This window comes from Fusarium falciforme, chromosome 4, assembly GCF_026873545.1.
Source record: "Fusarium falciforme chromosome 4, complete sequence".
Taxonomy (NCBI): domain Eukaryota; kingdom Fungi; phylum Ascomycota; class Sordariomycetes; order Hypocreales; family Nectriaceae; genus Fusarium; species Fusarium falciforme.
Window position 1 is genome coordinate 2,003,342 of NC_070547.1, and position 22,977 is coordinate 2,026,318.

A 22,977-nucleotide genomic window follows, 5' to 3' on the forward strand; every position below is an offset into this window, starting at 1 on the left:
CTCTGCTGCGCCTGGGGGCTTGCATCCACACCCCCATTCAAAGTACCGGTACATACATGCGGAATCATCCCTCCGAACCACTACATAGCCGCGGCCAAACATGGGACTCGACCTGAAACGGTAGATTCCGCCTTCAAAGCCGTTTTGTTGCAAATCAAAGACACTATTAATAGGGAGACCACAGATAGTACGGATAGGGGCCAGCAAACATGTGGTTTAGCAAGGGAGTTTAGCCATTGGCATCCATCAGCCACAACTGAGGAACCAAGGTTGAGATGGATCAATGGCAACAGCATCAATTCTTCTGTTCACACTATCCTCCAAGCTGGTATTCTCTAATTCTCAAAAACAAAATGGTGGCCACGTTTCTCGGGCATCTAGGCTCTCCATATGCTACAATCATCCCTCAGGCTCCCTCTCCATAGAGGCATATGTAGAAGAACCTTGCAGAAATTCCTCACCCCGTCTCCCAGTGACAATCGCTCCAAACCTGTCAAAATCATTACTTCCAGAATGGTGCCCATCCTTCTCCCAGGCTCTTAGAAGAATAGAGATGCGACACCAGAGTCTGCTCGCCATTCTCTCGATATGCCCGTCGCTTCTCCTCTGGTCCCCAGGCCACAAGCATCTGTTGCTTCCGCACCACTATCGGCTCCTTGATAGCATCTCTCTGCCCAATTTGACGCATGTAGAGCGCTGGTGCAATGGTGCAGACGTTGAGCAGTCGGTGGTATAGCTCCTTCTTAGACGGTGGCGTGTCCAGCTTGTCCAGGCTGAATGCTTTCCGGTTCTTGAGGATATTCTGGCAATCGAGCTTCGGGACCGAGTCGATAAACTCAGGCGAGGCGCTGAGCTCTCCTCCAGCCCACACGATATACGGGTTGATATCGAGATAGAAGTGGTGCGTCGAAACTTGCATCTTCTCGTAGAGCTTCATCGCTGGGCCCACACACCGATCGCTCAAGTTCTCGCAGAACCACTGCCATTTGTCCTTCTTAATGAAAATCTTGAGTATGTCTGCCAGTTCTATCGTCATCTCTTTGCGTCTCTTGTCACGGAGCGATCTGAACTGAGGCGCACTGAGGAGGGCATTGTAGGCCTCGGCGGTCCATGATCGCACGGAGAAAAGGTCTAAAGGCATCATACATCAGTCCAGCTCTCTTAGGGTTAGTATCGACGTCATTGACACTGCATACCTCGCTTGGGCTCAACCGATACCTGCATGTTGTTCTCGATAAAGCTCACCACTTCGACATAGTTGTGGATGGAGCCATATAAGACGGCCTGGAATATATTGTCGTGGAGATATCGCAGAATCATGGAGGCGAGGATATCTTCGTCCGTCTCAGGGAAGAAAGAGGCATGGACCAGATCGGGATATTGGTGCAAAACCCTCTTAAACTTGTTGGCCTCCGGGGTTCGCTTTCTAGAGAGGGACATTAGGGTATCGACGCCTTCCTTGTGATCCTCCAGCCAGGGGTCCATGAACTTCTGAACCCAGTCTTGAACTTGCTCAACGAGGGTTTCATAATCCTAGAGCGAGATGTCAGCAAGCTTTAACCTCGATGGAAGCCAATATGCGTACCTGCCCGACCTCCTCTGGCGTCAAGTCCTTACGGTAGGGCTGGAGGCTAAAGATATGCGACTGCGCATCGTTGAGCTGCTCCCTCAGGAGGTTATTCTCATCGGTGAGCTCCTCCACCTTAGCAGCCAACGCCTCGCTGCTGCGCTCCACCTCGGTCATGTTGGAGCTCATTCTCTGCTTCAGAGAGTTGACCCTATCGGCCAAGCGCTCGGCCTTCTCCTCAGCGATTTGCTTGTCCGTGGTGATGTTGCTGATCTTTCGGTGAAGATCGTTGACGTGTCGGCGCAGACGAGCAATTTCCTCTTGTGTTTTGGCGTCTTCCTTGCGACGAGAGAAGCTGGAGCTGTCAAAGCCGGAAAATTCGTCTGGTGTTTCGAACTCCTCGGCCATCGGTGGCAGGCCTGTGGTTCTAGCAGCTGGCGGTGCCTGGTAGGCAGGAGCATCGTCCCAACTCTCCATCGTCGTCTTGGAACTATCCAAATCCATGGCATCTGGGTCGGCATGGTCACCCTTGATGTCCATGTCCATTTTGATGGGCACATCAACCTTGTCCTTGGATTTGGGCAAGTCCTGGTTCTCCTTCTGGTCCGACTCCCCAGAGACAACGGCGCTGTAGGACCGAGTTCCTTCACCGCGAGCCTTGCTCTTTTCTCCCCGTGCGTGGTCGCCTTTTGGAGACATGTCGCTGTCTGTAGATGTGGATGAGAGTTCCAGTTTGGTCTGTGATTCGTCACCTGCTCCCGTAACGGCCTCGGGCTTCTCTGGCTGGAGGGGCTCTTTGGGAGGCAGGGAAGGAAGAGACTCAGGATTCTCCGAGTCGGCCATTGGAAAGAAGTGAAGAAGTCCTGCGGTTGGTGGATGGCGGGTAAGGTAGATAGATTATTGAGGGGGGTTACTCCGTCCAGCTCATGGCCATGGATGCGAGGTGGCAGGTGTGATGACAGGACCAGGACCAGCCCGACGGCTAGGCACTGTAGATGGCTGAGGACACTCTGAAGGATTGGCTCTCTAGGATGCAATGGTCAGACGATGCACATCAAGAGAGAGGATTGATTGTTGACAAGATAAAAAATGCCAGGCAAGGCACCCTAGGAATCTATAGAGCTCAGCTACCCCTCTTCCGTGTTACCTAGAGGGGTGTGAATAGCAACGGTTTACGGTCCATTGTTGAGGCGGGTGACCGCGTGCATGCATGCCTAGGTACCGGTAGGCAGGTTAGGAGGCAGGCAGTGGTGAGGCGAAGCAGAATTATATTCCCTCTACGAATAGAACTAATCTTTATTTAATGCTAGCAATTCGAGTCACCCAAACGCAAGCAGAATGGGGATGCAAAAAGCCTTGGGTCGAGCTGACAGCCCGGGGCATGGCCATACCGGTGGGCCAGCTCATGACTCCCCTTGTCAATGTACCGGTACGGATCAAGAATCTCGGATGAAATGGCTGCCTGTTGGCCGCAAGTTTCAAACCAAAACACCACAAAGGAGCGAATGGGATCGCACAAGCCCTCAGCCGCCTATTACATGCAGCATACAACGTGCCAAAAATGCTGCAAAATCACCTCTTGGTCCTGTCATGTGTTGGGCGCAAGACATGGCTTAAATGTAATATCCCCGAGAGCAAACTGGAAACAGATCTTGAGTCTCCCAAGTTGCTGCTGTGATGCTCTCCTGATGGATAGTTGTTTCAACATTGCAGCCACCACTGATTCATCAAATGCATATGCTATTCGCCGGATCGACACACCAAAGACGTGCTAGACTAGACACGATGGGGATTGGTTGCTGATAGTCAGATTTCCCAGACAGTCAGTCTTACAGTTCACTCGAAAGGGCTGCGCAAGTTGACTTCTGGCATGGAGCCGTCGTTTCAGGTTGGTCTTGTGCCAGACCCAGACCCAGAGATGATTCTCAAACAGCTCTCTGTTTTCAAAAACGTCATGCTCAGTTGTTATCGGGCGTTTGGCCCATCTCTTGGTACCCATTTCTTCAGGTCTCCGGTGGTTACGCCAAGGTAGGCTCTCAACTCAACCCCACACTCCCGTCCGAACATGGATCCATATCCATTCCGCACATGTGGGCGCCGGGTGGGCCGATGGATGCTTCGCCGCAGCCGCACCCGCTGGCCCTATCGACGACGGCTGTAGGGGTCTTTATTAGTGGGCGACTGGGCCAAGCTCTGCGAGGACCCAAGGCAGAATTGGACTCGACAGGTTGTTGTATGGGCCGAGGTACCTCTACAATGAAAGTCGAAATACCTGGGCCATTTAGCAGACCACATCAAGTCCTGACACTCCAGGGCGGGCTGCCTTGCCTTAACTGTTCGCGCTGAAATAGGCTTCCATTCGCCTGAGGCAGGTAGATGTCCACTACCATAAGTCCTAGGTAAGATGGATGTCTGATGAGGTATTCATTCACTCGTCCTTATGCACCCTCGTACATAAGCCTACCTAAGGTTTCTTTTCGAGGTGTCAGTCACCTGCACCTGTACCTACCACTCCCCTCCTCCTCCTCCTCCTCTTGCCTACCTGCCTGCCTACCTACCTAGATCTACCACCTCATCCATTTGTGCCTCCTCCTCTTCATCATCCCTCCTCTCTTCTCTCCCTTCTTCCTCAATTTGAGACACCATCTCTATCCCGTATTCCATCCTACGCCATCTGTGTCACGCTCGTGGCTCTACCCCTGTTATTTATGGGATCAGGAGCTGTTGAGCTTGTGAGACACTACTGCGAGCTGCTGGGAGCTGGACTGGGCTGAGCTGAAGCTATACCCCGCCGCAGCCCTACCAAACATCGCCCTCGAAACTTCATCTTCTCAACATTCTACGCAGGTCTTATTCCATCATGGATTTCGACAAGCTCAAGATTCACGACCGCAAAATCATTGTCGGTATTGACTTTGGCACCACCTACTCTGGAGTAGCATGGGCCGAAAGCCGAAACCCTTCGAGGCGTACTGCCATCACCCAGTGGCCTGTCTCCAGCACCAACAGGGAGGGAGAATCGAGCGACAAGGTTCCCTCCAAGCTCCGATACAATGGCGACAAGATCGAATGGGGCTTTTCCATCCCCATCACGGCCCCTCAGGAGGAGGTGATTGAGTGGTTCAAACTGTACGTCCTAGCAATCAACACCATTAGCTTCCAATTCGATTCAACTAACATCCTTTCAGCGACCTTGACCCTTCGCTCGAGTCCATGAGCCAAGCAGTCAGGGCCGATGGCGCACGAGGTGGTCGAAATGTCGATACCCTTGTCGCCGACTACATCTCTCAGCTTAGCGACCACCTTTTGTATACTCTTCGTGAAAAGCTTGGTGACACTATCGTCAACAGCACCCCCCTTGAGTTTGTTGTCACTGTCCCCGCTATCTGGAGTGACCTGGCCAAAGACAAGACCAAGAGAGCATGCGAGCAGGCCTCGGGCATTTCAGCCTCCAAGCAGCCTGTCCATCTTATCTCTGAGCCCGAGGCCGCTGCCATCTATGCCCTCCATGGCCTGGATCCCCACGGCCTCAAGGTCGGAGACACTATTGTTGTCGTTGATGCCGGTGGTGGTACTGTCGATCTCATCTCGTACACCATCACTGGTCTCAAGCCTATCCTCGAGGTCCAGGAAGCTGCTCCCGGTTCCGGTGCTCTTTGCGGCTCTACCTTCCTCAACATGCGCTTTGCAAAGTTCCTTCGTGGAAAGCTAGGCAAGGAGGATGGTTTCGACGAGGAGGTGATGGCTGAGGCCATGGAAGTATTTGAGAAGAAGGTCAGTGGCCCAGTTACTTTCAGTCATATCCCAGACTAATACCCCGTAGGTCAAGCGTCAATTCACCCTGAATGTTAGCCCAGATGAGACCTACAACATCCCCGTGGCAGGTCTGGCCAACAACAAGGCGCTTGGTATCAGCCGCGGCCGCTTCGCTCTCAAGGCTTCGGAACTCCAAACCATCTTTGAGCCTGTGGTGCTCGAGGTAATCAGGCTTGTCAAGGACCAGATCACGGCTAGTAACGTGCCTATCCGCGCCATTCTCCTGGTTGGTGGTTTTGGAGCCTCCAGCTACCTCAAAGAACGACTTCGAAATGCTGTCGACAGAGACATTCAGATCATGCAGCCCCCTAACGCCTGGCAGGCCATTGTTCAGGGTGCCGTGCTCAAGGGACTCGCCAATGCTGTTCCAGAGCTCGCAGTGGTCAAGGTGAAGAATCGCAAGGCCCGAAAGCACTACGGTACCGAATGGCGCGCTCGATACGACGAAAAGCTTCACGGGCATCTCAATGCCAAGAAACAGTGGTGTGGTCTTGATGGCTGCTTCAAGGTTCACGCCATGGAGTGGTTCATCAACAGAGTAAGATTGGATTCCTTGATGTTCGAGAGATGATATACCTAACAATCTTTCAGGGCGACCAAGTGTCGGAGAATGAACCTTACTATACTGCATTCGTCTGGACAGGTCTCGTCAGCCAAGGCCGCATCCGGAAGATCAAGATGACTATCTACAATGATCAGACACTTCGAGATGCTCCCGTTTCTCGTGATGAGAACGTCAAGGTCCTTTCCCATGTCGAGGCAGACGTTAGTCATATCCCAGAGAATCTGCTGGCACGCCGTCAGGGCACGGACGGCCAGTGGTACTACGAGCTGAACTGCAAGATCGAGGCCGTCTACCTCTCGGCATCGACCACCTACACTCTTCTTTACAACAGTAAGCTAATCAGAAAGACGATTCTGGAATATCCACTAACCGACTCGCTAGACCAACGATACCACACAGTGACTTGCGAGTACGTCTAAGGCAACGAACCAGACATGACCCGGCGTTGAGGATTTGCTATTCTCTGGAGTTAAAAGGGCTGGCTAGTTAAAGGAACCAGGACCGGCAAGATAGTTTGGCAGCTAGTGAGGTGTCTTTGACTTGTTTTTGACATGTAGTCGCCAATGGAGTACGATACCACATGCTGTTGTTTTTAATAGTCCCTGGTTGGCCTTTGATCAGGTTGACATTTCATCTCGGTGTGGAGAGACTAGATAGACAAGCTGAAGTGCACCCAAAGCCTAACCCAGTATTTACGCCTTAGTAACAAGGGGTCTATAAGTACTTGATACTCGTGTGTGTTATGTGGAGTGGTGCTCAAGCTAAAGGTAGCCTACCAGCTCAAGTCTCGATGTTGAGGCTGCGTAGCTAGCAGCGCCCATTATTTACGCAGCAGATATTCACAAGGGTAACTATCATGGTTTAATTGTTTAAGTCTTGAAGCCTCAAGAGGCCATCGGTATCAATTGTACAAGTCTGATATGAGAAGACATTGGCCTCCTCGGGCTAAAGGTACGCATTTACAATATCATAGGTATCCAGAACACCAAGCTTACATGGTATAGAAAAAAAAAAAAAAAAAAAAAAAAAAAAAAGAAGAAACGAAGAAAAGTCCGCAAAGGGACGGAATAAAGACAAAGGGAGGGCAACAAAGAAGACAAGGGCGGGAGAAGAATAAGAAGCAGAAGGAGAAAAACAATAAAAACAATAAAAAAAAAAGGCCCTGAAGAAGGGGGAGGCCAGTGAAGGTATCAACAACAAACATCTCAAATCTCCCTTTACCCCTTTTTTACCCCCTTTTCAAGGTGATCCAACCTTTTTCTCTAGTTTGGTCATAGTACATCCCCCCTTTCCTTTCCTTTCCCTCAGTATACCGCCTCTCTCTCTTAGCAACAAAAAAAAAAGTGCCTTGGCCCGCCTCTAATCATGGTGTAGAAGCCAAAGTCTGTATAGAAGGAATTTCAGAAACAAGAACAAAGAAGAAAACCTCCAGCCCATCTTCATCATCGACGGGACGGCTGCCCCTCAGAGGCGGGACCTCCCTTGTCGTCAAAGCCCACATTGTACCGGCCAAAATACGCCCGGAAGTAGTCCTACTCCTCGTCCAGGCTTCCCATCATGCCATTGCCCTTGCTGCTCTTGCGTCCGATCTTGAGCATGCTGAACCTCTTGCGGACGCTGTTCTTCTTGCCGAGGCTGCCGCCTCCGCCGCCACCGCTGCTCCCAATCTTGGTCTCGACGGCCTTGTCGTCGCCGAACCCGATCTGCTCAAAGCTTCCCCGGCTGCTGAAGCCGCCTGGAGACATGGGGTGCTTGTCCTCGCGAGACTGTGTCCGGAAGAAGCTGTGTCGGTGATCTTTGCTTTGTGTATGGCTCAGAGACCGGCTGTGGCTGCTAGCCGTCTCAATGTCTCCGGCCGTCTCCTCGGGTTCAGCAGGTAGTTCCGGCTCCTTCTTCTTACCACCCAAGAAGCTCAGACGCGTTCCACGCTTCGAGACCGGCCGGATCACCGATGCCTCCTCCGTCGCGACAGCGGCAATGTTCATGTTCCTAGGGCTTCCCTCGGATGATGGTGATGATCGTCTCCAGGTCGGAGAGGGAGTTGTGACTTGCTCACGCTGCGGCTGAGGAGGCGTGAAGTGCGCAATTTCCGGTGCAAAGGTGCTCTCGAAGTCTGGGTAGGGTGTTAGTTATCTGAAGACTTCTCGCTCAAGATTCAACATACACATCTGCAGCTCATCATGCCGTCGGTTGAGGAGCTCGTTGGAACTTCGAGAGAACATTGCCAAACACCTCTTGATCATGATGGCATGGTCAACAAGTGCCATCTTGATTGCACTGTCCTGGGGAGACAACTCCACCTCGGCCTCTTCCTCCTCTTCTTCCTCATCGTCGTCCTCCGCGTCTTCGTCTACTTCCTTGGGTTGTGGAAGTAGTTGGCGGTAGCAGGCGACGCTGTTTTCAGAATTGGGGTTTACTGAGATACTGACAGCATCCAGGAGAAGCTGTGCGTGTTCATTGTCACCATCGGCAACCCGGCGCTCGAGGGCCGTCATCTCCTGTGTCTTGCGAACAATGCGCTCCAGACCCGTGTCATGCGCATCAAGTGTGATCTCTTGAACGTCAACAACCTCACTGCGTCGCAGGATGGTAGGGAAGGCATCGGCAGTTGTGTACACCAGCTTCTCGGCAGAATGCTCCTTGACAGGCCCAGTTGTGCTGCGTCGTGTTGAGATGGAAAAGGTCTGAGGGTGCGACGAGATAAGGAAGTCTCTGATCACCTGGGGCACTCGAGCCCGCTGGAAGACTGGATGGGTTAGGTCGCGATGAGGTGTAACAGCTGATATAACCAAGAACTGTCCCTCAACATCGTCCACATCGCCTCCAGTGACGATCTGAGCCGCGGGATACTGCTCCTGCATGCGGTCCGTAAATGCCGAGGCACGCTCACTAGGCGAGCCCTCGTAGATATACTCCTTGTCACGCAGGTTGGCCGCGAACCCGAGACCCTTGTAGACAACCTTGAAGTACTTGGGGATAAGCTTGTCGCTCTTGGAGATGGTCTCGTATATCGTCGCAATCGCCCGCTCAGTCCTAGCGAGCTTGGCAAAGTCAAAGATGTTGGTCTCGTACTGTGCCTGCAACTCCTTGTACGCTGCTAGGGCGTGGCTCCACGACTCGCCTTCCTCAAAGTGCTTAATCATGTCAAAGTAGATCCTCTCCTTGCGCTCAAACTGTGTCTGCGCAGGGAACTCTGGGTCGGGCAGGGCGGGTGTCTGGCTTGTCGGATCCCATTCGTACAGGTCAGCGTGGAGGCGTAGAGCCAGGCCAGCCTCGGTGTGATTCCTCGACTCGGCCTGCAAGTCTGCAAGCTGGTGGACGTAGCGGACAAAGATCTCCTCCTTCTGCATGTCGCGTAGGAACTCCATAAGACGCAGGCGGTTGATGAGGTGGGATGCTTCTCCGGTGTCGTCGCTGCTGTGGACCGCAACCAGGAGGTCCAAGAACTCGTCGATAGTTCCCACAAACTCGCGTAGGGCAGTGTACAATGGCTCGTCGGGTACCTCTGAAAGAACCTCAAATCGTTCCAGAAGCTCCCCGATGAACAGCTTCTGGAGGATGCTCTCAGTGAGTGGCTTCTCCTTGAAGAAGAGATCCAATCGGTCGATCGTCTCGGTCTGGATCACTGATAGGTCCTCACTCAAGGTCCATTCGCTGACAATCATGGTCTGAAGAACCTCGACAGCCATTCGTCTAAGACCCTCGTGAACACTGAGGCAGAGCTCAACAATCGGCCCAACAAGGGTCGGGACATATTGAACCTGGTATCCTCCCATCTTGGACAAGTTGTATCGATTCCGCTCGTCAGGGGTCGTCTCCCATCCAATCGCCTCCCAAGTTCGCCGCAGAAGCTCAGCGCCGTGCTCTCGAACATCGCCCGCAATCTTCCATACTGCTCTACGCTTCTGCTCAGGGAATGTCTCCAGGGCAAGAGATGTGCTGCCCACTAGCTTGAGGAGTGTCGTGAAGAAGAGCTTCCACAGCTCAGTGTTGAAGCTCTCGGCGTCGTCGGGGTCGGGGAGGAAGGAGTCCAACATGGTGCTGGCGAGATATTGAAGAGTTCGCATGGTTGACTTGTGATGGTGGATGTGCGTGCTCAGCCATTCTGAAGGGTAAGCCTCTCCCTTCAGGATGCTCATGTGCACCCGGAGGAGGTTCTCTAGAATAGTAGTCAGGTCATCCTCGGCAAGCTCGAGTTGCATCCCTGAGGGCGAGTTTGACACGGCAGACAGGACTGCAGAGAGCTCAACCAGAGCTTCGTCAAACTGGAGATCATCGGCGACAGGCTTGGTGGGGAACGGGTATGAGGATGGGAATAGGAGAGAGAGGCGATCACTTGGCTTGTGAGGGGAAGCCAAAATCGCCAGATAGGAATCAATAATTTTGGAGATATGATCAGGGATCTCAGATCCGAGATAATCGATCTGGCTCGCCAATACTGAGCAGCACAAGCGAATCTGGTCTCTCCATTGATCCGTGACTTGCTCGGTGTGGCCCCAGTGAGGAGTGATCCATCGCACCGTATTGGTGCTCAGGGCCGATTTCTGCTCGGGGTGGGCGAACAAGTCCAGTTTGGCGTAGTTGATGATGAGCACAAGCTTGTACAGGATGAGCTTGCCCTTGACATCGGTGCAAGAGTCCATAAAGTCAATGGCAATGTGGAGAGTCTCCTCCGTCGTCAGCAGGCCGGCGAGTTCGGGCAGCCATGTATGGAAGTGCTGCACGGCCAGAGTCTGGCTACCAACGAGGGCGGGCGCAGAGTTGCGCATCATGGCATCGAGGGCCTTGAAGATGGCCCGAAGGTCACGAGTAAATCCGGTTGTGGTCGATGTGATGCCTACCCCAGCCTCCTTTGCCTTCTGTTGACCTCTGGCCTGCGTGATGAACTTGAGGATGTGCCTAACAACTTTAAAGGTAGCGCGCAGCTTCCGGGCTGTCTCGGGTTCGGTTGGGTTCTGAAGGAGCCGGGTGAAGGATCGCATCAGACATGGGGTCGCGAAGGGGTAGTTGAACTGGTTCTCGGCGTAGTGATCCACCAAGGGGCCCAGGTTGAATCTTCGATCGTGGACGATGCCCAGCACCCTGACCAGCGCAGTGAAGACGAGGTCCTCGAACTCGTGGCTACCAGAATACTCGACCAGAATCCCAAACAGTCCATCCAACACATCGTTCAGTAGTTTCACCACTTCGATCTCTGGCACAAAGATTAGTTGTCTAAGCACTCCGGGAACCTCTTCTCTAGGTAGGTCTCTCCACTTCAAGAGGCCCAATATCACTCTATCCTGTGAGAAGCGCGTGCTGCAAAGATATGTGTTGACTCGGAGGACAGCCAAAGGTCCACTCAGGTCGGCCGAATGCTCATCCTTGCCCTGGGGGCTCCATTGAAGCGAGAGGTAGCCGCCCTTTCCGCTAGGCCCAGGAACTGCAGTTGAAGTGTACTCGTCTATCTTATAGAGTAAGAGGCCGTGTAGACCGTCCCGGATGAACGCGCCGTGATCCCATAGTGGTATGTGAGCAACGGCAAATGGCGGGTTGGGCATGTCGGATATGTACATGACGACGTGGGCCTGCGAGACGTCGCTCGGTAACAGAGAAAGCCGGAGTGTCTGCTTCCAGGGCTCCCCTCGTTCTGTTGCTATCGACTTGAAGGTGCTCAAGCCATCTGTGTTGGATGAGGCAAAGATGCAGTTTTCGATTCGTTCGCCCGAAGGTTTCCTGACTTCAAGGGTTATTTGCAGGTTGCTTGCGTGAAGACTACCAGGCATAGTTGTCGCACTACCGCCATAACGAGATAATAGGTTCTGCTTCCCTAAGGCGGCATCGTCCAAGGTCAAATAGATATCCGAACGTGGCCTCGTCGGGGCGCCGGAGAAGCCCATCTTGCTCGTCTTAACCACGCCTGAGAGCATGGTCGGTGTCGCCTTGATGAGAATATCTGCGTCGGGATGGTTGAAGCTCTTTAGTTGAAGCTGTAATCGCTCTCCCCTCCGTGACTTTTCGTAGTGTCCCGATGAGCTATCCAACAGCTCCTTTACTAGTGGCTCCCAGTCATCGGCGTCCTTTTCGCCTGCGTGTCTGGCTGATGCCGACCAAATATTCACCAGATGTTCAACCTCCTCATCCTGCTTCATGATCGCATTCAGCCGTAGAACGCCCACGCCAATAGCACGGTCTGCCATTTGTGCACCTTCTGGGCAAGCACCAGTCTTGGAACCAGAAGTACTTGGTGGGCCATCCCGACTGTCGCCTGTTGTTGAAGGCCGTCCCTCCTGCTCAGCAACCGAGTCCATGCGTGTCGCAGGGGAGCCCCTTGAGAAGCCAGATCTTGAGTTCTTGCCACCCCACATGAGACTTCTTCTAGAAGACTTCATCCCGCTGGAAGAATTTGGCTTCATCGGATCCCTGGAGTAGGAGGCTGAAGGGGCGGTTCCCGATCGAGAGGGCGGCTTGGCCGGTAGAATCTGCTGCGAGGCTAATACCTTGACGACGAGGAACAGCTCTGATTCTGCCGAGGGTAAATCGCCAACGTCCTGGGAGGAGAGATCGGTAAAGAGGGTCTTGGTTTGGGCGTTCTTGGCCAAGTTGCCAATGGTGCCGCCTGAGGGGATCGTGACACAGAAGCCTTCGGACAAGCTAAAGGGGTCGCCGTATTGAGGCTTGCTGACGAGATAGAAAACAAGAGACGTCTCTTCGGTCGAAGCTCCCGCGAAGCCCTTGATATCTATCAAGAGATGGTGAAGAGCGGACAATTCGACTGTCGATTGTGGAGGCTCATCCAAAAGGCTCATGACGGACTGTAGCTTGGTCACCTTGACAATGCAGTCGTCGGCTGTCAAGACCCTGCCACGAGCTTCTGGATCGCGCACAATGACCTCTCCTCCACATAGTTTATTCACCCTCACAAGGTCCCAGACAGTCTTTTCGCGTAGGCGGTCGTATTCGTGTGAAGTAAGGACATTGTAGAGGAATTGTTGGCGGTGCAGATTGAGTGTGGTGATGAGCTGGGAGAGCTGGTCTAATCGTCCATACTGTCTAGAGAGGAGGAGCTCGTGCAGGTTTGTAGAATGCCATTCCCTTAGACACGAGGCGATCTCGTCGATCAAGGGCTCGGACAGCGAAGTTGGGGTTTCGTCTCCAATCTTCAGCATGGGAACGGGTGCAGCAGGTCGCGGCGCGTCGGGGTCTCTCCTGATAGGCACAGATAGGTTTCCCAGAGTTCCGTTGGGGAGCTCCCTGAAGGGTGTTCTCGCCCTGCTCGAGGTGGTCGAACGGTCTGCATCCTTTCGTCTCTTGCGCTCTGCTACACTAGTCACGCCGCTCTTGGCAGAGTCGCTCGCGCGTGGCACATCTACATCGCCGGGGGCACCATCGCTCGCTAGGTCGTCGATTTCGTCGCCATCCTCTGACTCGCCAAGCATCTCACGAACCTCGACGCAGCTCCGGGGGAAGATGCCGCTGAAGACGCGCGCCTCGAGGGTCTGACCTTTGACCGAGGTCAGGCCAGCCAGCAGACTGGGAGGAGCTACGAGGTAGCCGCGCAGCCAGTTGCCGTCCGGGGTCTCCTCGATGATGTAGAGCTCATCGCCAATCTCGAGGGGGAGGTCGGCCGGGCTGGAGGCCGGGAACGGGTAGGTCGCAACGGCGAACGCGATGCGGGGGAGAGGCTGCCAGGGCATTGAAGATCACACGAGGTCGGTCCTGGTCGAGGAGGCTGTTTCTGGAGATGGGGATGAGTTGGCGGGCCGCCACAGCTGGGCGTGGCCGAGGGTCGCAGCTGGGGGTCGGCAACGGCGAGAGGTACGGGGGGGTTCTGGACGGGTCGGGAGAGAGGAGGTGGGCGGGTGGTGCGAGACTGTGGTGTTTGTAGATTCGCAGGATGCATCAAGAGACCATCTCAAGGCTCTCGGCGTAGCGATGGGAGCTGGTGGAGAGGGGCCCCGTCAACCAATTGCGGGCTCATGGATGGTGTTTCCCGCAGCGCCAGCACAGGATTGAGGGTGCACGGAGGTGGATGTGGATATCGGATTCGGTCTTGAATTCGGGACGGGACTTCGCAGAAGGATGTCGGATCGTTTGATTCCAGACAGACAGACAGACGTTGTTGCCAGAAATCCAAAAGGCGCTGTTTGGCTGCAGCTGGCAACCTGCTCAAATTCGAACCCCCTGAGTGCAAACGCGAAATAGCTGCGGGCTGGCTGGTTCCAGTTGACAAGGGTTCTAGATCGAGGGGTGGCCTCAGCCTTTTTCTTAGAGAGGGAGGGGGGTTGACACCGGTTCGGGGTGGCTGGACGGGGCGAGGGTGAAGGACGGGAGCGAGCGAGCGAGCGAGAGTGATGAATAGGTTACCCAGATAGGTATCCGTGGAGAGGATATTGCGCCTCGGAAATGGGATAATGAAGAGATTTCTTGATTGCCGGGCCAGGGTTTGACGTCTACAATCTCCCATCCGCAAGGTTTCCAATACAAGCCGGAGGGGAGCCTGAAGGGGACCAGAGGGAATGCTCCATCTTCTAATACAGGATAATTGCTTTTTAGCTTTCCTGGCCCCGGGTTTGGGCTTCACTGGCCCAATCCGATACCACCCACCACGCGGTACGTGGGATGGCATGGGCGTGGATCGACAAGTCGACTACGGCGTCTTTGGTTTAGAGGCTACCGTCCCCCTGGGGCCCTGCACTCCATCCATCCATTCACTGCACGAGCGCCGCGCCGCTGGAGCTGCAACGCGACGCACAGGCACAGGCACAGGCACACAAAGCTTGCGCTGTGCAAGTCGACCGCTGCAACTCGTTCAAACGGCCACGGCAACTTAAACCGTCAACCTGAGATCGATACTTCAACACATCCGCGGAAGCTGGAGGGATACCTGCCTATTGCCGCACGGTACCACGGGCCGTGCGGGCTGTTTGATAAAGTGTCCGGTATCCGTACCAACCCAGGCATGCATGTATGGACTGTAATACGGCCCGCCAGTCCAAAGGAGGGAGGCCATCTCCATCTGCAGGGTTTATAGCTAATGCATCATTTCCATTCCCAACCATCACTCATATTGCGAGAAGGTCTGCACATTCACTCAAGAACAATAGGCCCCCCTGGAGCTTTGCTATTCACCAACAACGACTCTCGATCTGTCCCGCCTCCACTTTGATCGTCAACGGGAATGCCATGTCTCATGCGGCGGCTCCCGAGTGTCGCCGCCAAGTCGCCAATCGCAGGTATACCAAGTGCTCAGTGTGCGCCTCCCAGAGTTTCGTATATGTATACTTTATCGAGGCATCGAGTGCCTGGTCCCCTTTAGGATAGACGCGACCATCTTCTCGATAGGGCGAATCCAGGGCATCGCCGCCAACGGAATTGGATTCCAAGCCGCTGACTCCGAGACAGCACACACAATACAGGTTCACAAAGAATTCTCTGTTTCATCCCTGCGTCAACCCTGCGTCGAGCTTGACTCGGGCTGTGATGCCCCCAGGGATGAAGATGATCTGGTTCCAGGTCTCCGTCTTCGTCTCCGTCGTGGCGGCTCGTGGAAGCGTGACACGGTGGCTGCAGCGCAACATCTCTGTTGTCGATTCTGTACCACTCCAGTGTCTGACACATGCATGCATCACGCCGCTGGATTAGGTTAAGCTGACCAGTTGCGTTGGTTCGCCTCGTCTCGAAACACTAGACGCTGTGTAGATCATACCGTTACAGCCCTGGTCAAGGTTTGATGTTTTCATGTGACCACGATTGAACTCAATATGTCCGATATCATCAGCCCTGAGGGTTGGTTTCAACGACCCAAGTAACAAGGTATCAATTCATATGTACTAAGAATAGCACTGTCTAGGCAGGCAGTCATCCAGCCCGCGAAATAATTCCTTATCAATGCAAGACTTCCAATGGAGATAACTTCATGTCTTGCCCGAGCTACCCTATATAGTCACAACAGAAATTCACGGCAACAACCATAGAGACCTATCGATGGTCAGGGCAAAAGTATGCCCTGTCGGAGATTTAATTGAAGTGTTTTATCACGTATTGCTTTTCTCGGGATGTGGGAGGGCTACGGATGTTTGGCACGGTGATGTCCTAGCCCCTCATTGTTTAATGCGCATGGTGTTGCGCATCCAAGAAACAGCTCGACTATGGAAAAGGTCAACTAGAACTGACTATTCTTAGTCCGTGCTAGAGCTGGTTCTCCCCATCTCTTTCCACCAGTCAAACCCCGACCTAGTTTCAGGAACATGTCCCAAAAGCCATCCTACTCCGCGCAAGCTCACCGACAGCTTCCTACATAGCCGCAACCCTTGTTCTTAAGAGGGGAATCACCATAGTCCAGCCTGCCCCAAGAGCCGGCCAAGCTGATACCCAGCCCAGTTCGACTCCGCCATCAGTCCACGGACCGAAGCTTCGCTATCGACTTCACCAAAACCCCCACTCCTGGTTGTTACATCGGGGCCGATGCGGCCGGTCCATAGTTCCCGATGAGGCAATCAACACCAGCACCCTCCACGCTACGGACGGGAATCTCTCACGATCCGCCAATTCCATGCTCCCATGTGCCCTCGTGTTAATCCAGGGTCCGATATGCTATATGGACCCTTAAGAGAGCATGCCGTTCTATTAAAGAGACACCTTCCCCCGACTTAAGTGCTCATCGAGACTCTGCACAGCTACCCAAAGCTCAACACAGTCCCTCAAAGCATTGTCTCGAATCCGAGGTAATTACCCTAGCGCCTACTGTCAAATTTCACCATGATACTTACGGACAACTATTAGGATACAAACGGCATCATGGTTCTTGTCACCCGACTCCTCTCCGGTCTGGCCGTGTGTGCCTCAGCCGTCTCTGGCTCTCCCCTCGAAAAGCGCAGCGTCATCAACCATGACGCCGTTGTCGGGTTTCCAGAGACCGTCCCTTCGGGAACAGCTGGCTCGCTCTACCTCAAGTACAAGCCGTTCCTAAAGGTCTTCAACGGCTGTGTTCCCTTCCCAGCTGTCGACGCCAGCGGCAACACCGGGTATGTCGCGAATACACCCGGACTCAATGACTGAAGCTGACCCGACTTCTAGCGGGGGATTGGCAACCAGCGGCTCTTCCAACGGAGGCTGCAGCAAGAGCACTGGCCAGGTTTACGTCCGCGGCAAGACGTACAACGGCCGCTATGCCATCATGTACTCCTGGTACATGCCCAAGGATTCGCCATCGACCGGGCTGGGACATCGCCACGACTGGGAGAACATTGTCATCTGGCTCTCAAGTCAGAGCACCAGTGCTAGCGTCGTCGGCATGGCCGTTTCCCAGCATAGCGGATACGAGGCCCGAACTTCAGGTACCTTCTCGGGCAACAGCCCCCTCGCGGGCTATACTGCCTCCTGGCCCGTCAACCACCACATCGTCTTCACCAACGAAAAGGGTGGCCAGCAGCCCCTGGTGGCCTGGGAGAGCCTCACTGATGCTGCCCGCACTGCGCTGACCAACACGGATTTCGGTGACGCCAATGTGCCCTTCAAGGATGACAACTTTGACAGGAACCTGGGTAAGGCTGCCGTCTAAGTTTCGGCCTCATTTGCGTGCGTGGTGTGAGATGACGAGCGGCCCCTGAGGAAATGGGTCGAGGGTTCGGGTTCTCTACCACAAGAGACTCCCTGTCCTCCCATAGCCGAAAGGAGATAGTAATACATTAGAGTTCTGAACTCGAACGATGCTGTTCTATTTGCCAGAAGAATGCAGCCAATAGAAGGCCTCTGTGATATGTCGACACGGACACGAATCTGTTATCAGTGCTCACCAACTCAACTGGCCTCCGATAGGGGTGGACCCATGACTTGAAGTGCACACATATCATGTGGGCCAAATCATGGATGTTTGGATCCAATGTTAAGCAAGGGCTTTGTTGGTTAACCTCATCGCAGGCCCACAACTCGGAATATTTGGTCCTACTACTGCCGCGGTCCTATGTAGTACAGGCATAGGAGATAGAATACTCCGGCCAAGGACACCGAATTGATAGACCCTTGAGCCTAAGCCAATCGATAAGGCACGCTGCCTATCATCGGAATTGTATTAGCTCTCAAGGTCCATGCCTCTTGTAACCTGGGCTGGCTTTCACTTGTTGCCCCACGCCACGAACTGACATCATTGTTGCCTCCAAAAACGAGCGCGATGCGATATGTTACAGAGCCGCATATTTTGCGCAGGCAGAACTAGGATTCCTTGCTCTCTGAGCCTTTCTATCCCATCCTTTTCTTATCATCTCACCCAAGACTTCGTTGGAGTCTTTGCCTCTTTGGGCTTTGGATCCAGTCGATCCTATAACCGGCTCTCTCTTGCCTGGCAAAATTTCCAGGGAACTTGTTCCTTCCATCAACTAATACAGCGCCCTTAAAACCTCACCTCCCACGCCCAAGACCCGATCTTGACCAGTCTCATCTTCCAAACTTTTAGAGTATTTCCAAACGATTCTGAATTCATCTTGCTCCACCGCAAACAACAAACAACCATGGCTACACCTTTCATCTCCTTGCTCGAGCCTGGCAAGGTCGAAGAGTTTCAACGCGGGCTCCCTTTGGACCAGCAACCAAATACCATCCCTCAAACCTTCCTCGACGCCATGGAGGTCCGGCAAAGCGTCTTTGTCCAAGAGCAAAAGGTCCCGGCTGAGAATGAATTCGACTCTGACGACAACCGATCATGCCACTGGGTCATCTACGCCAGCGTCAAGAAGACGGAGGAGCCTGAGATCCTAGACAAGGCAGGCAAAATATTGCAGAACCGGAAGAGCTCGACCCGCTCAACACCCATTGGAACCATACGACTCGTTCCCTTCCCTCACGATCCGCACCCTCAGGATGGCGGCAGATACATCGATGGGAGGCTGCAGGACAATGATGGGGAACAGAACCACATGGTCTTGACGGGAGGCGTCGGAAGACCACCCTACATCATCGAACGAGAAACCACCTTTCATGATGGCCAGGAGCCATACGTGAAATTGGGACGCTTGGCAGTCATCAAGGAGTTCCGAGGCCACCGTATCGCTGGGCAGGTTGTCAATGCGGCACTCTCCTGGATCAAGTCGAATCCCTCCTACTTTGACCCCAGCATCAAGGAGGTCGGCATGAAGCAACTGGGGGCTGCCAGTGACAAGGAGATCCCCACATGGAAAGGCTTGGTGTGTGTCCACGCCCAGAAGCAGGTCGTGGATGTCTGGAAGAAATGGGGCTTCGAGCTGGATGAGGGTATGGGCACATGGTGGGAGGAGGGTATACCCCATGTCGGCATGTTTCGGCGATTGGACATTGCATAGGATGATGTCTTTACCCAGTCCCAGCTTCCTTCTCCCGTTGTGAACGACGGTGTTAAATCGAGAGGGGTGCAAGGTTTGACATGGGAACATCGAAAATGAGAGAGTGGTCTTTAGCATTTTCAGAAAGCCCTGATACACAAAGAGTCATCACACTAGACGAGAGCACGCATTGGAGTGTACAAGAAATATGAGTTCATTCAACTCTCAGGGAGCCCGACTTTTTTTTTATTGAATCTAGAGCCACCTAAGAAAATCCATAGCCGCGTTCCCAGACCCGATGAACGCAAAATGCATTTCGAAACATGCCGGAACACGCCAAAGCCGCAACCCCTCCAGTCATGAATCCGCCGTTGCACCTTTTATCGGTTGCTCTTGGCCACACGCTCCAGCTCGTCCTTCTTCTTGATAGCGTAAGAGTTGCTGGAACCCTTGGCGGCGTTGATCAGCTCCTCAGCAAGGCACTCAGCAATAGACTTGACGTTGCGGAAAGAGGCCTCGCGGGCACCAGTGGTGAGGAGGGCGATGGCCTGGTTGACTCGGCGGAGGGGAGAAACATCAACGGCTTGTCGTCGGACGGTACCGGCGGAACCGATTCGGGTAGAGTCTTCACGGGGACCGCAGTTGACAATGGCGTCAACAGCGACCTGGATGGGGTTCTGGTCGGTCATCAGGTGGATCTGATCCAGGGTGTTAGCATTCGCAGTCGCTTAGGGTCCTCTCCTCAGGTGGCACGTACGATCTCGAAGGCGTGGGCAACAATTCGGACAGCCATGAGCTTCTTTCCGTTGTTGCGGCCGTGCATCATGAGCGAGTTGGTCAATCGCTCAATGATGGGGCAGTTGGCCTTTCGGAATCGCTTGGTGGCATATCGGCCAGCAGTGTGGGTGACGTAGACGGGGTTTCGCAGGGAAATGTAGTCACTGTCGCGGGACTTCCATCAGCAACTCGTTCGCGCAGAGGGCATTCCGACTCGATGCATCATCGCGAAGGCAGGAGAAATTAACGTACGTCAGGGAGATGTCGCGGACCTCGACATCGTAGTCCCACTTGTTGAAGAGCTTGACGTTGCCAACCTCCTTGACAACGTCCTTGGGGAGCACCTCGTAGAGGGCGGTGTTCTCGACCTCGATCTCGCCGGCGTCAGACATGTTTGCTGTTGCAGTCGTGGGTTCCGGGACTGACGGGCTGCGGTTAGTATTGCGGATGTCGAGATGGTATTTTTCGTGAAGTTGAAGGTGGGCTTGGTCAAGAGAGGTTCGAAATTTTGGTGGTGGCCCACCGGGCGAATCACGGTGCGCAAAAATTCGGGTACGTACCTGCCCCCTCCAAAATCTTAGGGCTCGGCTGCCCTGGGCGAACTTCGGCTGGGAACGAACTTCGATTCGTGCTGGGTCAAGTGGGAGAGTTTCTTTGGATCGCATCACCACACTTTCCTGTCCTGTCTTGCACATCCCGTTCAACGACAGCACATATCAGACAAAATGGTGAGTTTTTTTGTGATGCCCTCATAGAGGTCTCGACGGCGAGCATTTGACTGACATCAATTTCAGGCCCCCGCTGCCGGTGGAAAGAAGCAAAAGAAGAAGTGGTATGTGGTCGCGCACAGTCGCCGCCATCGTCGATATTGAAGCTCACCCGTGTCGTAAAGGTCCAAGGGCAAGGTCAAGGACAAGGCCCAGCACGCCGTCATCCTCGACAAGACCACTTCCGAGAAGCTCTACAAGGATGTCCAGTCCTACCGCCTGGTCACCGTCGCCACCCTCGTCGACCGAATGAAGATCAACGGTTCGCTGGCCCGACAGTGCCTCGCCGACCTCGAGGAGAAGGGCATGATCAAGCCCGTCATCACTCACAGCAAGATGAAGATCTACAGTATGACCGCCCTCTCCCGCCTCGGAACCTCTGCCTGAACAGCTGCTAACCCGACTACTCCAGCCCGTGCCGTCGGTGGTTCTGACTAAGTGCAATGAACGAAAAGAATCAAGTCTCACGATTTCGCGTCTGGGTGGCCTGGACGATAGACAGGCCACATGGTCGGAGGGTGTTGCAAGGCGAAAAAAAATAAGCCTGGGTTAGGACGCTTTTCATGCTCGGTTAGCATTGGGACGGAATTGCTTTAGCATATACGGCAACGGAATGAAAGATCTTCGAAATGACCAAGAATTGTTCCCTTCTGTGACGCCGACCTTGATGTGTTTGTTCGATGCATGCCTGGCGAAGGGACATATGATGTTGAGGGATGGCGTCAGTGATGGAAGATAGGGCCTGTGTGTCAATGTGTTAGTGCCTCTTCGCCCAAGTCCGCCGGGTCACGGGTAGAGTTGAACATGTACTGGCGCGATTGTTGACAGGTAACTCGGCTTATATCTCCATGGACTCTTCCGTGAACATGCCGGGTGTCATTGATGCTCACATTGGGCTTCTCAACCCCTACTTGGTTCTCCTCGAGTCTGTCGTGACAATCCCTTGTTGATAGCTCACCCTGCACACCGTTGACATCTGAATTGCTTCCGGTTCAGCCTATAGGATAGCCCTGTGGGCCAAGACGACTATATCCTAGCTCTGAATGATGGTGCCCCAGACGCAGAGTCTACACACCGTAAGATCGACTTGCTCGCAATTGTGGAAATCTGCCCGCACCCTGTAGCATGTCTGCACACCTTAGACCTCGAAAACCCCATATTCGCTGTTTTGGTAGACAACAAGCAACTCCCCTGCCCGTAACAAAGGGGCAATACCTTCGGAACGTAGGTAGGGCCAAGTTGCTGTATCAGAATGGGCTTTCAATAGAGAGGGCTCAAGGTATCTCTGTGAACCGTGACATATATTTGACAGATATCCACAACAAATTCCCGAGCCGATGTCTGCTTGAATACCCCCCGCAGTTATACTTTTCCGAAGTCGCCTTGACTGGCTCTGCATGACCCTCACAGGGGCTTGACCGACACTTCTCGTCGCCAAGACTGTGGTTCGGTCTAGATCTGAGACCCGGATGTGCCGTATTGGAAGCAACAAGCAAAAAGCTGGAGATGAGACGAGGCGTCAGAAGAGTACCAGAACATACTCACCGCTGGCAACATTCGCCTCAGTGCAGGGTAATAGCCTGAGGGATCAAAGCTCGCAAGAGAACCAGCCACTAACAATGAGTTTGCAGAAAGCCAATGGGCATGGCTCCTGGGCACAGAATGCTAGGAACCACACAGTTCATTGAGACGCAATGCCCAATAACACCATATCCAGGATAGAGGCAAGACAGAGCCAACTTCATGCCGTTGTCACAGCATTCAGGTTGCTCATATACTCTCCCAACGATGACGATCTCAACTCGACACCCTTGACTCCAAGGGCTTTCCATACCATCCATCTCCGGAGGACTACTCCAAAGTCTCAGCCTGGCAGGACATATTGATCCGCTGTGTGATCCTCTCCAACTGAGCGGTCTGTCCGGAAGGGCACGTGATGAAGGAGAATGAGGAAATTTTTGAAACTCGGTCACGTGCTGCAATGACATTGACTTTCGGAAGTCACCCGTGATGAATGCAGCCAGTGACACCAGCGCTTGCCAGCGAGTCAAGCAAGATAATGGGTGTTTGATATTTCGCTCAATTGGCGCTTGGCGAGAAGCTCCCGAGAAGCATGAGACGGTCAGTCAACTGCCTGCCCGTGAGGGTGCCACAGGAGGCGGGCCAGCGTTGTCCCTTTAATACCAGGCATGGAAGGCCTCTTTGTTCCGA

General features: G+C 53.6%; 6 protein-coding genes and 1 pseudogene across 7 annotated transcripts, besides 1 other annotated feature; 4 read left to right on the forward strand and 3 right to left on the reverse strand.

Moving 5' to 3' along the window:
• Positions 1–502: 502 nt before the first annotated feature.
• NCS54_00536900 (Hypothetical protein) lies at positions 503–2,410 on the reverse strand (the record flags this gene model as incomplete). Its single annotated transcript, XM_053150877.1, has 3 exons — positions 503–1,131; positions 1,197–1,533; positions 1,586–2,410. The coding sequence occupies 3 exons, from the start codon at positions 2,408–2,410 to the stop codon at positions 503–505; spliced, it is 1,791 nt and encodes a 596-aa protein (XP_053006852.1).
• Positions 2,411–4,427: 2,017 nt separating this feature from the next.
• NCS54_00537000 (Hypothetical protein) lies at positions 4,428–6,367 on the forward strand (the record flags this gene model as incomplete). The annotated part of the gene is made up of 5 exons (XM_053150878.1): positions 4,428–4,696; positions 4,756–5,341; positions 5,391–5,921; positions 5,975–6,278; positions 6,330–6,367. 5 exons carry the CDS (start codon positions 4,428–4,430, stop codon positions 6,365–6,367), a joined length of 1,728 nt encoding a protein of 575 aa, XP_053006853.1.
• A 1,113-nt stretch (positions 6,368–7,480) lies between these two features.
• Positions 7,481–13,624, reverse strand: NCS54_00537100 (Hypothetical protein; the record flags this gene model as incomplete). The annotated part of the gene is made up of 2 exons (XM_053150879.1): positions 7,481–8,061; positions 8,113–13,624. The coding sequence occupies 2 exons, from the start codon at positions 13,622–13,624 to the stop codon at positions 7,481–7,483; spliced, it is 6,093 nt and encodes a 2,030-aa protein (XP_053006854.1).
• Positions 13,625–16,712: 3,088 nt separating this feature from the next.
• NCS54_00537200 lies at positions 16,713–17,490 on the forward strand (annotated as a pseudogene). The gene is made up of 2 exons: positions 16,713–16,954; positions 17,007–17,490.
• Positions 16,713–17,490: a sequence feature.
• Positions 17,491–18,436: 946 nt separating this feature from the next.
• On the forward strand, positions 18,437–19,243 carry NCS54_00537300 (Glucosamine 6-phosphate N-acetyltransferase; the record flags this gene model as incomplete). Its single annotated transcript, XM_053150880.1, has 1 exon — positions 18,437–19,243. One exon carries the CDS (start codon positions 18,437–18,439, stop codon positions 19,241–19,243), a length of 807 nt encoding a protein of 268 aa, XP_053006855.1.
• A 359-nt stretch (positions 19,244–19,602) lies between these two features.
• On the reverse strand, positions 19,603–20,391 carry NCS54_00537400 (Hypothetical protein; the record flags this gene model as incomplete). Its single annotated transcript, XM_053150881.1, has 3 exons — positions 19,603–19,920; positions 19,980–20,163; positions 20,252–20,391. 3 exons carry the CDS (start codon positions 20,389–20,391, stop codon positions 19,603–19,605), a joined length of 642 nt encoding a protein of 213 aa, XP_053006856.1.
• Positions 20,392–20,649: 258 nt separating this feature from the next.
• NCS54_00537500 (40S ribosomal protein S25) lies at positions 20,650–21,204 on the forward strand (the record flags this gene model as incomplete). Its single annotated transcript, XM_053150882.1, has 4 exons — positions 20,650–20,727; positions 20,794–20,831; positions 20,892–21,115; positions 21,179–21,204. Exons 1-4 carry the CDS (start codon positions 20,725–20,727, stop codon positions 21,202–21,204), a joined length of 291 nt encoding a protein of 96 aa, XP_053006857.1. The 5' UTR covers positions 20,650–20,724.
• Positions 21,205–22,977: the final 1,773 nt, after the last annotated feature.